The 17,137-nt window shown below is 40.5% G+C and overlaps 1 protein-coding gene across 4 annotated transcripts in view; it reads right to left on the bottom strand.

Moving 5' to 3' along the window:
* The window catches only part of LOC127635576 (PDZ and LIM domain protein 5-like), an 86,622-nt gene that overhangs the window by 67,639 nt on the left and 1,846 nt on the right, over positions 1-17,137 (bottom strand). For 2 of the 4 annotated variants that reach the window (XM_052115706.1, XM_052115709.1), the window contains exon 2: positions 12,469-12,625. In XM_052115706.1, the coding sequence (XP_051971666.1) occupies positions 12,469-12,567 (99 nt within the window). In that variant the 5' untranslated portion in view covers positions 12,568-12,625. Of the gene's footprint in view, positions 1-12,468; positions 12,626-12,898; positions 12,999-13,019; positions 13,130-17,137 lie in introns of those variants that run through there. The other 2 variants (XM_052115707.1, XM_052115708.1) reach the window with 2 other exon arrangements.

The following is a 17,137-nucleotide window of genomic DNA, read 5'->3' as shown; positions in this document are numbered from 1 at the left end:
GAGTTTAGGGCAAGGGTCCAAGAGACTTATTTGTAGGTCCTGGCATGTTACACAAGTGTACCAATTTTCGTATGTGTAGGTGAAACATGGCACGAGGCACACAATGTTGAAATTCTGTAGGTGGCGCCATAGTCATTTTGCACACCTAATTCTGAAACCCATATCAGATGTAAATAAGTTTAGGCCCTCAAATGTTTTGGCTGCACCAAACAGCATCAATCCTGACTGATCACCTTTATAAACAACTGATAAACAAACATATATTGATAACACTTTATACTTTCATTAACCATTAACCAGTATTACATCATTACTAACAGATTAGTAGTTAGTAAATGATACTTTGTGATATTCATGACTTTCCGAATGCATTTTAAGTTCACTAATAATCTCTTAAAACCCTATTGTTTTTCTAGGCATTTACTATTTTTTTCCCCAAATAAAAAAATAAATAAATAAATAACAAAAAACCACACATTTATGAGGACATAAACATACTCAAACTCATGAAACTTTGCACACGCATCAGAAGTGGTAAAAATGTACATCTGATATGGGTTTCAGAATTAGGTGTGGAAAAATGGCTTGATGGCGCCACCTGCAAAATGTCAACAATGTGCGCTTTGCACCAAGTTTCACCTACACATACAAAAATTGGTACACGTGTGTAACATGCCAATACCTACAAATAAGTCTCTTGGACCCTTGCCCTAACTCAACAGGAAGTCAGCCATTTTGATTGTTCTCTTACATTTTTGCTCCGTTTTTGCCATTTCCAGGCCTCGTACTTTAATGAACTCCTCCTAGAGATTTCCTCTGATCTACTTCATATTTGGTCAATCTAATCTAGAGGCCTTGGCGATGCTACATTGCGAAGCTTTTGAGTTTTCACTGCACGGCGCGGCCGTGACGGTCTGACAAATTTAGATGTTTCGCCATGAAACAGGAAGTTGTTATAACTCATACATACAATGTCCAATCTGCCCCAAACTTCACATGTTTGATAATAGTCCCGGCCTGAATACATCCACATGCCAATATTCAGTTATAGTCATAGCGCCACCAACTGGCAACAGGAAATGACATGCTTTACACTGTGATACACCTTTAACAACATTTAAGTGCTAAAAAGGGTGCGAGGTCCCGTTCATCGCTGCTTGCAGCTTTAATTCATGAACGTTATTATAAAAAGTTTACAATATATTTTCTATGATGAGCACATAAACTAGTTCATATTCTTTATTGTAGAGGTCTGTTTTGGTGTACATAACTGTTTTTCTTAAGTAAACATGACTAATTTAGACACACATCTATGGCCGCTGCACCACGTCTCGCCATGCGTAGCGTAGTTTTAGCGTTTGTCGCATTGCATTCCAGGCTAGACTTCTTCGCAAATGATACGTGCGAAACTGCCTAACAATTTGGCCAAGAATGTTCCTACCTTTCGCTTTTGGACCGTGCCTATCATGCATTCAAATGCTCACTAGGTTTGGAACAAAGCTTCTGATGTTTGTTGTACCTTTGCGTCAATATTTCATTGGCAATAACTCACGCACAGCTGGAAGAGTCAAATCCAGTTTATCCCCTGAATGGGACATCTTCGATTCAACATGCAAAAGATAGAAGTATCAATAAGTATCAGACTAAACTGGTCTCTGTTACTAAGTGACGAGTCATGCATTGATTCAGCACTATGTGACGCAAGCTCGTGCTAGTTAATCATTTGCAAAGAGATATGTACAAAAGCGCCAAGACTACGATAAGAAGCCGTTGCATAATGACAATAGTTTGTCATTTATTGATGGTTGCCTTGGTAACCATGGAATCATGGAATTTCTCTGGAACTTGTAACAAGCAAGAGAAACATGAGAAAAACACAATTTCTGCAAGTTATCACGCCTATATCGGCATGTACATGATGCGGCATTGATGTCAATAATCACTTGCTTGTGGCCAGATTACACATTCTAGTTCAAACACTATAAATCAGAACTTTCTCCAGCTCACCATTTGAACAAATACATACATCACTAATTACGTGCAATTTACCCAAAAGACGGCAAATGATTTACATCTTTAAACTGATCGCCTGAGGAGCTTTCACATGCATTTCTGACAGCGTTTCTGTGGTACGTCTAATAGGAGCCAAATGTACACATTTGATGTGTAAGTGCAATGATTTACATGTAACATGCAATCAGCAGAACGTTAAGAACGTGCTCCATGGATTGTTTTTGCCGTCATTTCTCCTTGCAGACTGAAATGCATTCTAAGATAACCAACTCCCTCTTGGTTTCACTCGTTAATCATCGTGTCCTAGCGGCCCTGGGTAAAATCAGTCCAAATGAATTATTCCGTTCCCTACGTCAAACCAGACAACTCCTACGTCTGCGAGTCAGACGCCTCCAAGAGGCCACGAGAAAGCAAATATTATGAGAGCATCTTCAGATCACGGGAGCCCCGATGCAAAGCTTCTGCAGTGCCGCCCACCCGCGCCATTCACTCAGAGTAAATGTTTACATTCTCCAGTTGGCAAAGTGCTCTTAAAATAGTTAGTGTGCTACTGTTATGTCTAAGAAAGAGATTAGAAAAACAGATGTTGATAGATTGGGTCTCTGATGCATTTCGAAAAGTCTCATAATACCCATTTGCTACTCCACTAAAGAAACAAACCAGGCCCCAGTTTGTCCCCTGTAGAGTCGAGACTCTGCCAAGATTTCCTTTATTAGCGGAAACAATTGCACACAAAGGCTCTGAATGACTCTGAACAACTGAGGCTTAGTCTCTCACATAGGTAACCGGATCTCTGACCTTCACCATACTTCAACCGTTTGTTGCTCTACGCAAATACGAATTGGCGTGCATTCAAAGCATTTTATCCATAGGTGAATTTATTATTAATGAGGTTGATCAACAGTATATGCTTCTGTTGAAGCCACCAGTCCACCTTATTTCAACTAATAGCAGAACACCTGGTGAAGAACTACACTACCCATGATCCCAAAGAAAAGGTTCCACCAATCAGAGAATCAGGGCAAACAAAGTGCACCAAAAGAGCTCTGCAGCAACCGCCCACTCCCATAATGCACCGTGAATGACAGTCATATCGCTCTTCCTACACTCTCAAACTACTTATATATTTGCATATTGCAATAAACTTCTACACTCATAATCAACAACTTTAAATCAATATATAAGCAATTTGAATTGTGACATCACTTGCAATGCATCATGGGATTGCATTTCCAGTGGTTAAATCTATTTCCATAGTAAAAAAAAGGACTTCAGAAGTGATATGAGAAGTGTGTCTAAGAAGATCAATATTGAAGACATGGATTAAACCACTAGATTACTTTCATGCTGCCTTTATGTGCTTTTTTAATGTAACCTTTCTGGTCACCATTCACTTGCATTGTATCGATCTACAGAGCTGAAATGTGCTCTAAAATCTTCATTTGTGTTGTACAGAAGAATTAAAGTCACACATCTGGGATGGCATGAGGGCGAGTAAATGATGAGAGAATTTTCATTTTTGAGTGAACTGTCCCTTTAAATGAAGAATATGTATTTGAATAATAAACACATCTGATTTAATGCCACAGGCATTTGCAGGTAATTACCAGAGTGAAGCAAGAAAGCACGTTAAGCATGTAGAACGGGACATTTCCCAAAGGATTAAGAGTACGCTTCTGGCCTGACACATGGCTCAGATAACTTGAAGACAAAGGCCGCTCTGTGGTGCTCGTCTGGCCCGTGACCATGGCAATATCAACACTTCACTGCAGCTCCAAAAGCAACACTGGCAGCCGCCGTCTCGACCCGCTCCGGCCACAAGAGCTCTCAGAGAGTAACAGCAGGTTCCGGAAGACAAAAGTCTGTCTTAATGCACCGAGGCACGCTGGAAACGCCGGCAAGCAGCATCAGTTTGTTGACACGGATACGCTTGGGAAGTCAGTGGGAGGTGAAATCAACCGAAACAACCTTTAACCACTTCTGACAATATGGGAGAGGGTTTTATTTTCACAACGCTATTCACTTTAGAAAGTCAAGTTACTTCAAGTTGACTGCGATAAAGTTATACACCCCCATATTTAAACAGAGCAGCGTTTGAGGTGCCAACACCTTTGTCTTATGCAGGGCTGGACTGGTAATCTGGCATAGTCCCGGTGGGCCAACGCACTTTGGGGGCGATCAGGGGTGGACTTGCCATCGTGAGAACAGAGCGGGTCAGTGGTTTGGCCACGAAGCATGCTGAATGGGCCACGATAAGCTTAAATGAGCCGCCACGTTATGCAGAACGGACCACAAAACGGCGCCACGATATGCAGTAAAGGACAGTGAACACCCCCCAGTTCTGTTCCCAGACCAGCCCTGCTTTTCTGTAGCCGATGGGTAATCTCTGGGTGCAAGTCACACTGCTCTACGGGACCAAAAAGACCCAAAGATACAGAGAACTGCATCATCTCTAACCCATCTGTTGCCGAACATCATCTACAAAATCCCTGTGACCCTAAAAGGGGTCTGGAACAACATGAAGGTGAGTCAATAAAGACAGACTTTCCATTTTACGTGAGCTGTCCCTTTAAGAGTTGACTGCCAGTTTTGGCTTGGCATCAAAATCATAAAAGGGAGTCTGAATGCATTTCAGGCCTCGACACATCCAGGGTGCGGCTCCAGTCATCCGTGCGGGCACTCACTCAGTTGGCATAACTCAATACTGTGCTGAACGCAGCAAATAAATGAGAAGACGTGAAATCAAAGATCTACATTTTTCTGGTTTTCTACTGCAGCTTAAAGGCATAGTACACCCTAAAATGAAATTTCCGTCACCATGTATTCACCCTCAAGTTGTTCCAAACACATCTGACTTTGGTGACATTCTGCCTAAAATCATCAGAAACATTCACTTTCATTGTATGGAACAGAATGGCCAACATTGTGCCCAACATCGCCTTTTGTGTTCCACGGTAGAAAGTCATATTGGTTTGGCAGGGACAGATTACCAACTGGGCCAATGGCACACACATACACAACCAGGGGCCCTTGACAGCCCAGGGGCCCCTGGACTTTAAGGTTGCGCAATCTAGTTTGGTGATCCGACCGGTCAATAACCCTTTTGGGAATGACCAACAAACATGTAGTGTGTGTGTGTGTGTGTGTTGGTTGTGTATGTGTGTGCCATGTGTGCTATGCGTGAGTGACTTTGTGTGTGTGTGTGAGATAGTGTGTTATGAATGTTATGTGTGAGAGTTATGAATGTTTGGTGTGTGTGTGTCTCTCATGTGTGCGTATGTATGTTAGGTCTGTGAGAGTGTGTTATGAGTGTGCTGTGTATGTTATGTGTGTGAGGTGTATGTGTGAGTTATGAGTGTGTGAGAGAGAGAGAGAGAGTGCGTTGTGAATGTTTGTTGTGTGTGTGTGTGTGTGTGTGTGTGTTTGCCATGTGTGCTATGGGTGCGTGCTTGTGTGTGTGCGCGCGTGTCTGTGTACATACGTGTTCATCTAAAGGATTGTGGTGCTCTTGTACACTTAATATTTCTGTATTTAGTCTAATCCATTCATTTCCAATGGCCGGTAATATTTGACCGGGAACACAAGTGTAACAAAGTTAAATAAACCAAAAAACAAAATGTCAAGAAAATGGTAAAATATTTGGTGTGTTTTCAGATACCATGTGTGAACAAAGTCAAGGAATTTTATTGAAATTGAAGTAAAAAAAAAAAAAAATAAATAATAATAATAATCATCCGGGTCAAAATCACCAGAACACAACATAAGGGTTAAATTAATACATGAGAAGAAAATCATTTAATAAAAAACTATATGCAGATTTATTTTATTAACATTATTATCAAAAGTCTATCAATAGACAATCACAATTAATGTCATAATTTCCAGCTAGTCTTTAGAAAGCAAATTAATGGACTTCACAACACATGCACGTTTTTTCTCTCGTAAATGTTCCGCCGATCCCCTTGCCCAGGACCCCAATTTGGCAACCCCTGAACTAGTGAACACAAATGCGATTAAAATGGTGAAAAATGTAAAACAATAAAAAAGGTCAATTTTAACCTAAAGTATTGATGAACAGGTTTTCCTGTGTGCCGTTCCATCTCCAGCACAGTCAGTGCTCGACCGCACACGGGCGTATTCAACGCATGCACACGACGACTGCTTTATAAACATCTTTGCATTGCAGAAGCACACTTTGGCCTTTAAGCATCAACTACAACGTTGTCAGCCCCTCCGTCTCCCCCTCGCTCAGCTAACTGGAGAGTATAAATAAAATCCAGTGACAGGAAGTGGCCTTATCTCCAGTGGGCCAGCTATGACAAGCAGCCTTCAAGAACGTCACGTCCTGTTTGTGGCATTTCAAGTGTCCTTCGGTTCTAACAGGGTACTGGTGCCAAGGGACAAGACCACTTCTAACGATTAGAGGAGGTTACAGTATCACCACGCACCTCAGCGCTCCCTCGATAGCAGGAAACACTGGATCCCTCACCGGAGACCTGCAGTGGAACACAGCGTCCCACTGTAGCCCTCCTGAACACATTCAAAGCCCCCATTTATACTTGCACAAGATAATATGTCCATCCTAGACAGCTTTCAGCAGGGCAAGAGTGCTCGAGGGATGGCGTTAGGGTAGGACGGGTGCTCTCAAGCCACATCAGGACTCTTTTTTACTTTTCGCTCATTACGCAATGACGTGCAGATGACATGTGAGGCCACTCTTTCCATGCGTGCCCAGTGGATCTCCAAGCCACCATCCCATAAAAGGGCTGTTACAACTCTCAGTGAAGCCACAAGGGCCATCTGATGGCTGGGTGGGCCTTCCTTTGGGAAGCAGCTCTATGTTGGTTCATCCAAGAGGCTTGTGGAAATGTATATTCAGAGAGAGACGTGAGCTCTGTTCCATGAGCACGCTGCCTAACCCCGCCCTCTAATGCACGCATTAGCACATCAATATATATAAAAAAAATAATAATTCACTTTTCTTGCAGAAAATATTATTTTATTAATATAATTCTCATTATTTTATTACAAATCATAAATAAATATTAAAACACAGTAAATAAAATTAAATCGTTTATTTAAATGGTTGCAGTGAAAATGAGTGACTATACAAACAGATATACTGTACAGTTTGATTAATGAAAATAATTAATAACCATAGAGATAAAAGAGAGAGACAGACGATAAACAGACAGACACAGGCAGATGATAAACAGTCAGACAGACACAGATGATAGACAGACGATACAGTCAGAACAGACAGACGGTAAACAGACAGACAGACACAGATGATAGACAGACGATACAGTCAGAACAGACAGACGGTAAACAGACAGACACAGACAGATGATAGACAGACAGACACAGATGATAAGAACAGACAGACAGACAGACAGACAGACACACACACACACACACACACACACACACACACACACACACGATAAACAGACATTATAAAAGACCCATTTATTCTGAATGACATCATAAAGACATGTTTTTTGCTAAATTAAATAATTGTATTTTCTAAGCCGAAAGAAATTATTGAAATATTATCTGGGAAATGTATATATATATATATATATATATAAAAAAGGCAAATATGCCAGCAAAATAAATATGACAGAATTTATGGTATAATGTTTAGAAATAATTTTAACTATGTGGTATAATTAAAAATAAAAAAAAAAAAAAAAAGTAAAATGGAAGTAAATGGGGCTGTTGATAAAGGTTAAAATACACCATTTCAGAAGTAAACAATGTGTGCGTCAACATTATTTCAGTGTGATAAAATCACTTATTACATGACTCTCTGGAATACTCCGTTCTGATTGGTCAATGGTGGCATCCAGCGGTCAGATATCGCTCCGTTACAATCGCACATCGACATATCACACTGCTCATCCGGGTTCGGCGAGACGTCTCTCCTGCTGTTCGGATCACTGAGAGATCAAGTAAGCTAATAAAATAATGTCCCAGAATAACCACCAATAGACCTCAATGCAAACCAGAGATTGACTCCAGCTGTTCAGCGAGTGAACCCGGAATATTCCTTCAACTTGACTAGTGTATCTAGTGTAGATCCCTACGTAGACTGTAAACAGCAAGGGAGCTCACTAGGTTTTGGAAGAGCCATGCACATCCCAACAGCTTCACCCCTGCGGTCTCCCTTCATTGGACAGATCGTCTTTGAGAAACCCTCCAAAACTAACGACAAAAGGACGGTTACTACATCCAGGCAGCACTAACCATTCATCATGTCTCATTCTCCACTCACATCGGACCATGCCAAGATCTCCGCACTCAACGCACGCCAACCAGCGCCAACTGCCAAAACTGAGCGGAGATTTATGAGTAAAGAGCTTCCAGAGATATTGCTAGTGTTTGGAGTGCAGCTGGTGCACCAGAGCTCCCTCTGTAGAGAGATCTTAATCACAGAAGATGCATAACGGTCCTCCAAGTCCAATATTGCACGTGGAAGCCAAGCGAGCAACCAGGACTTAATTTGGGCGACATCTGGGCACCGTTTAAGAGGAAATGTGATGAATAAATGAGCCAGATGGCACATGTTTGAGCAGAACTAATGGACAGGACAAGGGCAGGTTTTATCAGAAAACCAACAAACACATTGACATTGTGTCATACTTGGACATTATTTCCTGTGCAATGAACTTCAAACATCTGTCTGCTTTTTTGAAAAGAAGATCAAAGTTGTTCTCCATTGGTACTTTTCATTTTTGCAGATTTTTTTATTTAAAAAAAAAAAAATTGCAACAGCATTTTTTTTACTGTAATTGATTAAAAAAAACATGATTGTGCTACTGTAATGAGAATTAGGCAGTAAATATTTGCTCAAGTGTCCTGAAAATAAAAAGGCACAAAATCTTAATGATATTCAATAGTCTAGTTTCAATCGACAAAGTGAAAATGCGGAAAAAACTAAAATGCTACATTTGCCACCCTCTGCCCGTTTCCATTCAAATGGCCTTTTATGGATAATAATGGTGTGCGTGATGACAAAAATGTGCGTTTATCGCCAATTCGCCCCCTAATGTTTTCCTCTGAAGTTTGGGTAAATTATTGAGACAATTCGGTGGAATTAGTCAGATTATTGTCAGTTTAATTAACAAATAAAAGCAATCAGAAGAGGATAAATTGCAATCAAAGACAGCAGATGCCCTTCTGATGGGCATCTAATCCATCATCTAAAGCATCGCCATGACAACTGCATCATGTCCCGCATATTTCTCCCGCAACTTTTAACCACCAACTGAACTTTATCATCAATTTATTTTAGCTTCATAATGCAAATAAAATTCTGAAGCAGTAAATGTGATCAGAGGTAAATAATAAAATATTTAAACTTTTTTAAAATGTTCAAAAGCTGATTTTCTGAAAGTGAACAAATAGTTCATATTCTTGAGAAAAGTCTAGAACATTCTGAGTGTCATTCAGACGACTTTATTCATGTACAGAACAGGGTACGGCTAATTTAAGTTTTAGTAAAGAAAAATGCATTTATAGTCTAAAAATACAATGAATTAAAAAAGAAATGACCAAACGAAAAAAGCATAGATTTTCGTTTGGTCATTTATTTAATACAGGGATTTTGCCGACATTTTTTCAAAAGTAAAACTAAACAATCTTTTAATAGAATTGGGCTGTAAGTGAAAAATGAAATAAAAAAGCACTGATGATTTTCTCCAAGTATTGTGCATTTATTTTTTATTTAAAACATCTTTGTGCACAGAAATTATGTTTTTTGTATTGTGGGATAATTCTGTGACTGCCGTCTATTATTTTGAACAGCGTGTAAAAGCAACTTTAATAAATAAACGGATGTTTACCATGATTAGATTAATCTCAAACAGTGTTCATTCATTTGTTCTCCTTGTACTTGTTGATGACCGGTGCATGATACGAAATATTTGTGTTGCACTCCTGGAAGGGTCCTGTTTGCAGATCGGATCCATCTGCCATAAAGATCAATCCATAATCACGTCCAATATATTAACTTTCAATACTGTCGTCATGGTAACACATGCTAACGATTGGGGAAAACACTGTTATATGACACTACATTTTTGCGTTAATGTCAATTCTATCGACATAAAAGCGTTTCAAAACCATTTATTCCGCGACATTTTATGTATCGACAGAGTTTATGCGCTTGAGTCAAACGGAAAAATAGGATGTCGACATTTGTGACATTTTAGTGATACTGTGCGTTTACATCGGATTTATTTTGATGCGCTAAAACTTTTTCCGCCACAAATCCTTGGATGGAAATGTAGGCTTAAATTTTCTTGATGCAAAATATAATTTCATGCTTTGTCATTTGTCTCAAGTCATTTTGGAGGCTGTGCAAGTTGTTACTTTCTGGTTCACGATTATGAAGCCAAACATATTTTATATTCTTTAGAACAACATGCACTTAAATCATGCACAATAAACCCAAAAAGCAAGAAGTGTGCGCCAACCACTATAAGCTTTCTAGCTCTTCCATGTAGTTCCTGACAAATAACTAAAATATATGAACATGCTTCATTTTAAAGGGGGGAAATGAGAGCAATGTTCATACAGGATGAGTATAAGAGCTAAATATTGCAGACAGGAAAGACAACAGATGTGGATAAGGGACGCCAACAGTGCTCTACGCATATGTGAGCTACAAAAACAAGGTCCATGGCACTTCATCTATCATCACTCAAGAGCCTGAAGATGAGCTGCCAAACATACGTACATTGTGAAAGAACAATATGTCCGTCATGGACCTGTTATAGACAGTTGAAGACCCCATGAAACATGGGGGGGGGTCTAAGGGGGACTCATTGCCCCTCTAGATATTTCTTGAAGTCTGCATGATTTTCTGTAAAGCTGCTTTGAAACAATGAGTGTTGTAAAATACCTCAGTCAGTGTCTCTGTGCGTGTGAGCACATGCGCGAAACAAGTTATGTAGCCCTGTTTATTTATTTGACCCTTTTTCTCCCAATTTGGGGTCGCCCAATTCCCAATGTGCTCCAAGCCCTCGTGGTGGCGTAGTGACTCGCCTCAATCCGGGCGGCGGAGGACGAATCCCAGTTGCCTCCGCGTCTGAGACCGTCAATCCGCGCATCTTATCACGTGATTTGAGCGTGTTGCCACGGACACTTAGCGCGTGTGGAGGCTTCACGCTATTCTCCGCGGCATCCATGCACGACTCACCACACGCCCCACCGAGAGAGAGAACCACATTATAGCAACCACAAGGAGGTTACCCCATGTGACTCTCCCCTCCCTAGCAACCAGGCCAATGTGGTTGCTAAGGACACCTGACTGGAGTCACTCAGCACGCCCTGGATTCAAACTCGCGACTCCAGGTGCGATAGCCAGCATCTTTACCACTGAGCCACCACGGTATTGGCACGTTTATTTTTTAATTACAAACCCGACATCATACTTCAAAAACTGGCCCGAACCCGGCGGTTTCACAGGTCCCATCGGCTAGGGTCGGTTGCAGACCTGCATTTCCTTGTACCCCTCAAAAACTTCTGGCACCCCCCTTGTCCGATGAGGATATTTGCCCATCCTAAAGATCAAAATCCTAGTTTTGTTGTTTTTAGTCTATGTCTGTAGCTTTGAAAGGTGATATATGCTAGAGTACTCCTAAACGTTGACACTAAAAAACAAACTTTTGGCAGATTAATGCATTTAAAAAAGTAGACCAAAAATATTGATGACATCATCTTGCATGCAGAGACATTTAACAATGTTTGTCCATTCAAATGTCCTCTAGAATGAGAATGTCCCACTCGCTAAGAGCGTAAAAGTTTGGTCCCGAAAGTTTAAATTTTTTTACATGGGTGAATACATTTTTAAAGATGATTGTAAACCTTTAAAGACCGACCTACCATGAGCTCTGAGGATATTAATCAATGTCATTTGAATATATGGGACATATGGTTATCCAAGGTGACAAAATCGAACATACGTGATCGGCCCGGGATTTTACATAGCAACTAGCCCCGTTCGCTGTCCTTTTCCTATTTTTGCATATCGCGGCCCATTTGGTCCGTTCCGCGGCCGACCAGCCAGCCAGCTCGGTTCTTGGAAAATGCCCGGTATGCCAGATTACCAGTCCAGCCCTGCTTGTAATGCATTTTTTTTTAAATGTATTATAAGCTTACAAAAAATGAGCATCACGTCATTAACCCATATGCATCTGTTGATGCCATCAGTCCACGTTATATCAACTAAATAAAAAAAACACTACCCATGATCCTGAAGAGAAACCAAATCACGAGTTGAAAAGATGCAATCGAATTGGTGTCCCCTACACCCTCAAACTGGTTCGGTTCATGGCTTCCAGGGTCTTTAATTTACACTTACCGGTATACGAAGGACATAGAAGAGCAACACAGAGATGCCTCCATAATATGAAGGTTCAACTAAAGCATTCACAGCATGACACTTACTTTGGAGATGGTGAGTGGCATGCTGAAGTCCTTCCCACCCTGAAGTCTGAAACCCCAGGGAGAAGGTCCGATCAAGGATACGCTGTAGGTGCTGCTCATGGTTGGTTGGGTCACTGTTTCTGGTGTAGCCAAGTACTGCTTAGGTCCAATTGACAACCTGAGAAACATCAGAAATATTTACACATCATTACTGTTGTTCTTGCAGCAGGACGCTCAGATTAGGTCATCTATTATGTCTGTTTTCGTCTAATTCTATACAGGCAGCCGAAACATGATCTAATCGACGTCTTTGATGTAGCATCGATAGATCTGGACAAACTCTTAGCCTCGGAAGTGTCAAAACGAAGTTGTTTCAACTAGTCAGTCATGCCATTTCCTGTTTAATCCAAGATCAACAATGAGCACTCAACAGCACCGAAACTGAACGCACCACAAATCCTTGGAGACTACAACGCATCACAGAAGCACGACTGTTGTGTTACTAAAAAAGGGTCAAACTTTTGGCTACAACAAATAGCCAGGCAGAGCAGAAATACCTATATAAGGCCTACCTGTGAAATAGCTACAATTATCTGGAACAGACTAAGTAAGTCTAAGGACAAGCTGCTTCATTGTCCAAACATATCTCGCAAGTACAGATAAAACAAAAGAGCAATCTCTATTTATATAAAGGAGATGGGAGGGGGGCATTCTTGCTGCACACAAGTATTTTAAGAGCTTGTCCTATTGCTGTAACTGTGACGCGTCTGTTTCTAACCACACCTACATGCTAAAGTTTACCACATGCATCCATTCATTTCAATGGGAATGGTGCATCGCAAAGACTCCAGGGTTTGCAAAAAACGCTCCAACGTGCAACTTAAAGTTGAGAAAATGTTCAGTTTTGGTGCAATGCAAGAAAAGGACAAACCAGTTGTGACAGACCAGTTGTGCATTGGTAAAATCTAACTCTCTGTATTCACGCTTGATTTGAACTGACAGGGCTTTCCACACAGTCAAAAACAAATCTTGTGGTTTCCTACTAGTCAACCGCTCTGTCAAACCTCTCTAGTGTGCAAGAGCCCTACAGAACGCATACATTTTATTTATGGGAAGTTGATGTGAAATACTTTTGGGAAGTTGATATGGCTAGTTTTTTTGACCTGCCTTAACCCCTAACCCTAAACTATTTTTAGTAGGATTATTTCAACTATTTTAGTTACAAAAGAATCCTGAGTGAAATAAATCAACCTGGAGGTCTCTACGATGTTCTGGTGCAGAGATATGCGATTTGTTATTTGGTTGTTAGGGTAACCCCATCTGGTTGCTAGGCAGTTACAGGGTGATACTTAACAAGTCTCCTTTCCATCCTGATTTTATAATGATTATCCATGCCAATATTACCATCACCAGCCATCATTTTTGGGTGAACTTATACATTAAGGAAACATTTTAGGAAATACGTCTATCAAATAGGTGTTTGGTTCACTTTAGAAATGTTGTGTACAACCATAGACTGTTAAAAAAAAACAAACAGTCGCTGTTTTCCATTGGTGAGAACTGAAGCCGCCAGTGTCCCGATATGGCGCTGACATCTTAGGACTTGAGTCTGCGCAGTTGCGATTTCGGGACCAGACCTGCGCAGTAGGGAGCAGGAAGTAAAGCCGCGAAATCAAGGCCCCGCCCTCACTCTCGCTGAATCAATCGCAAGCACACGCCCCTTTTGACTTATGACGGTGTGAAATAATTAATTATAGAAATGTAGATATTACATTTAAAGCTCCAATCTCCTCAGTCCTCCGAAGATCCCGAAAAAAAGTCTGTTGGTGCTTCAGTGACTACTTCACTCAGAGAACCTGTCAATCACAGCTGTCAATCATGATGTCACAGCAGCGTTTTTATAGCATCAAATAACTAAAAACAAACTTATTCTGAAAACAAACACTTGAAATGACATCAACGTGATAGAAACTACAGTAAATGACAAAAACTATCTTTGGAAAAAAGATATGTGAAGTGTAATTTAATTGTTTAGTTGGTCTCACGTCCCGTTGAATAACATGGGGAGGCGGGGCTTATGACCTAGAATAGGACCAGTCAACGGGGGGCGATCGAGACGTTTTGGCGTCACTTTTGAGGGCTTGTGCGGCACACTTGTGTACAACTGATGCAGGATCATTTAAAATGAACTAGAAGGCAAATAGGTGGTTTTAATAGGCTGTTAACTTTCCAGACGTATAAGATACGAAAGACGACCTGGTTACAGCGTTGTGTTTTCTGAGTGATTACAGAATGAGTCAATAACTGATGCAACAACACGTTCTTTTGCCAACAGTTCTAGCAGAACCATAAAGGGTGCGGTTATAGAAGCATTGTGTCACATATTGAATACAGCAAATGAATCGGTTTTCCAAGCCTGGAGCCACGAGACATGTGTGTATTTCTACAAAGACTTTCTAATAGCTTAAATTTCTTATCAAGATAAATTCAGTTGTCATTCAGAGTTATCATCAAAAGTGTCACGCTCCATCAAGACTCGAGGAGCCATGAAGAACTTTGAAGAAACATTGCTCAATTGAAATCAAAATGTGAGGTTCGTGTTTTTAGTCCATCTCTTGAAGTAGAAGGTTGCACACACACACGCATATGTGTGTGTGTGTGTGTGTAACCCTCTACTACAATGACAAAGTTGCCGTGTTCAAAGAGGAGATCCACGCGACTCATTTGTCATTGAATAATGTCTATTTTAATATCCTTTTGGTTCCCTAAAGTCAGTAAATGCGTCATCTACAGACGCATTTCTTAGAGACAGTGCTGCATTTTAGAACGTCTTAACAAATGAATGCAAATACATCAAATAGTGCAATTAAAATGTAACAAAAAAAAAATATATATATATTTTTTTTCATTTTTAAAAAAGGCAAAATGTGACAAATGATGGAAAACTAATAAAATATAATTTGTGAAATTAATATTTTCCTAATGTACCAGTATAATTAACAGCATTAACTGGAAACATTTTTTTATTGCATATGTAAGCAAAAGGGGCATTAAACAGTAACCGAAATATAATAGATATAATATAAGAGCTTGAAAATCAGAGTCAAATTGAATCGGGAAATCTGAAACAATACCCAGCCCTAGTCACGTCCCAAACTTCCATTTGTAATGGGAATTAGACCAATATATCAGCCAGGCCAATTAATAATCCGATATTTAGCCGTGTTTGATTGGACGATTAACAGGTGTTAACTTTCCTATGTTTTAGTTTCCAAAATGCATCATTAGATTTGTCAATTGTTGGTAAAAAAAATAAAATAAAGAGTCTTTCCAATATTATGCAGATTTGAGTTAACTTTGTCTAAGGGAAGAGATCTGTTTCTCTTTAGAAATCCAGTTTAATGGTATCGTGCATTTCAGCATATACTGGGGCGGCTGTGGCTCAGGTGGTAGAGCGGTGACTTCAGCGTGACACAGTGCCATGTGCCGTGATCTCAGCACATGCTACCAAACCGAAAGCTCTCAGGTCCGTTTCCACGGCAGCAGAAACAAAACAGGACATTCCAGAGCTGGAGGAGAAGAAAGCCAAGAATGGAGAAACGATGAATGCCTCCAGAAACACTCATGCCAACCCATCACCTGATCATTCTGTGCGACTGGCGTGAACAAACCAGAACTTTCATATCCACAGCTGACATGTCATGCCGTCATTGGTGCGTGAATGGGTGAATGAACAACAATGAAAACAAAGCCCTACTTCAAAAGACACTGAAAGAGTGCGGATTACGCTTAATAAGCCGACAATGCGTTTGATCATGTAAATGCATTAAATGGTGATCCGTTGTTGGTGTAAGATCATAAATAGCTTAAGAATAAACCGATCGACACAAGTAAGTTTTTGCACATTACGCCGATTTTGTGTTGCATGCAAACACCTTTACTGGCTAATACAATGTGTGCACGTGATGCACGCTTGCCTCTACACAGTTGGACGCCAAAAGCAGAGAATAACGCGATTATTTCAAATGCGGCCTCAAGTTATTCAGTCCTATTCCATAATATCTCCTGTGCTTTTAAATGGAAGGCTTAATATGTCCATCACCTTGGATGAACTGAAACAACGAAACGGTTGGGTTTTCCCACGGTACGAATGGTGCCAGGCTGCTCAGTGACTGGACGGCATGATGCCAAAGGCACGCCCTGGAAAACTGACAAACTGCAGATCAGTGGCCCAATAATATACCATTTAAATCAGTACGATGAGGGTTAAATATGGACTGCCAATATTGGTTTGAGATCACAGCCAAACATCCAAACGGCTAAAAGCAGCAGCATGCGACAACCCGGCATGGAGTTTCTGGAAAGTTCCATTTATAGAGGAATTACCTAATTCTACATCCAATCCAAGCACTAAAATAACGCATTTGACAACAGCTAAATCACCGTATGTGTAGACAGGGGTGAGCTACCGCTCTATTGGAGGTAATTTATGAATTTATTCTAAAGGAAACGAAGCTCTGCAGGCTGTAACTGCTTTTGAGTTTCAGCTTTCAGTGCTGCTTAAACATCTGACAGTTTAATGTTTAGCCGAGCGAGTTTGACCTCTGTACCTCGAAACTACCTTACTGACCTGTAAACAAATTCTCAGACACCGCTCTATATGATAACTGGTTCTCTAGTCAGCTGTTAA

The sequence above is a fragment of the Xyrauchen texanus genome, chromosome 43 (genome assembly GCF_025860055.1).
Source record: "Xyrauchen texanus isolate HMW12.3.18 chromosome 43, RBS_HiC_50CHRs, whole genome shotgun sequence".
NCBI classification, from domain to species: domain Eukaryota; kingdom Metazoa; phylum Chordata; class Actinopteri; order Cypriniformes; family Catostomidae; genus Xyrauchen; species Xyrauchen texanus.
The sequence above is the reverse complement of the archived record's forward strand: the minus strand, read 5'-3'. Positions and strand labels throughout refer to the sequence as shown.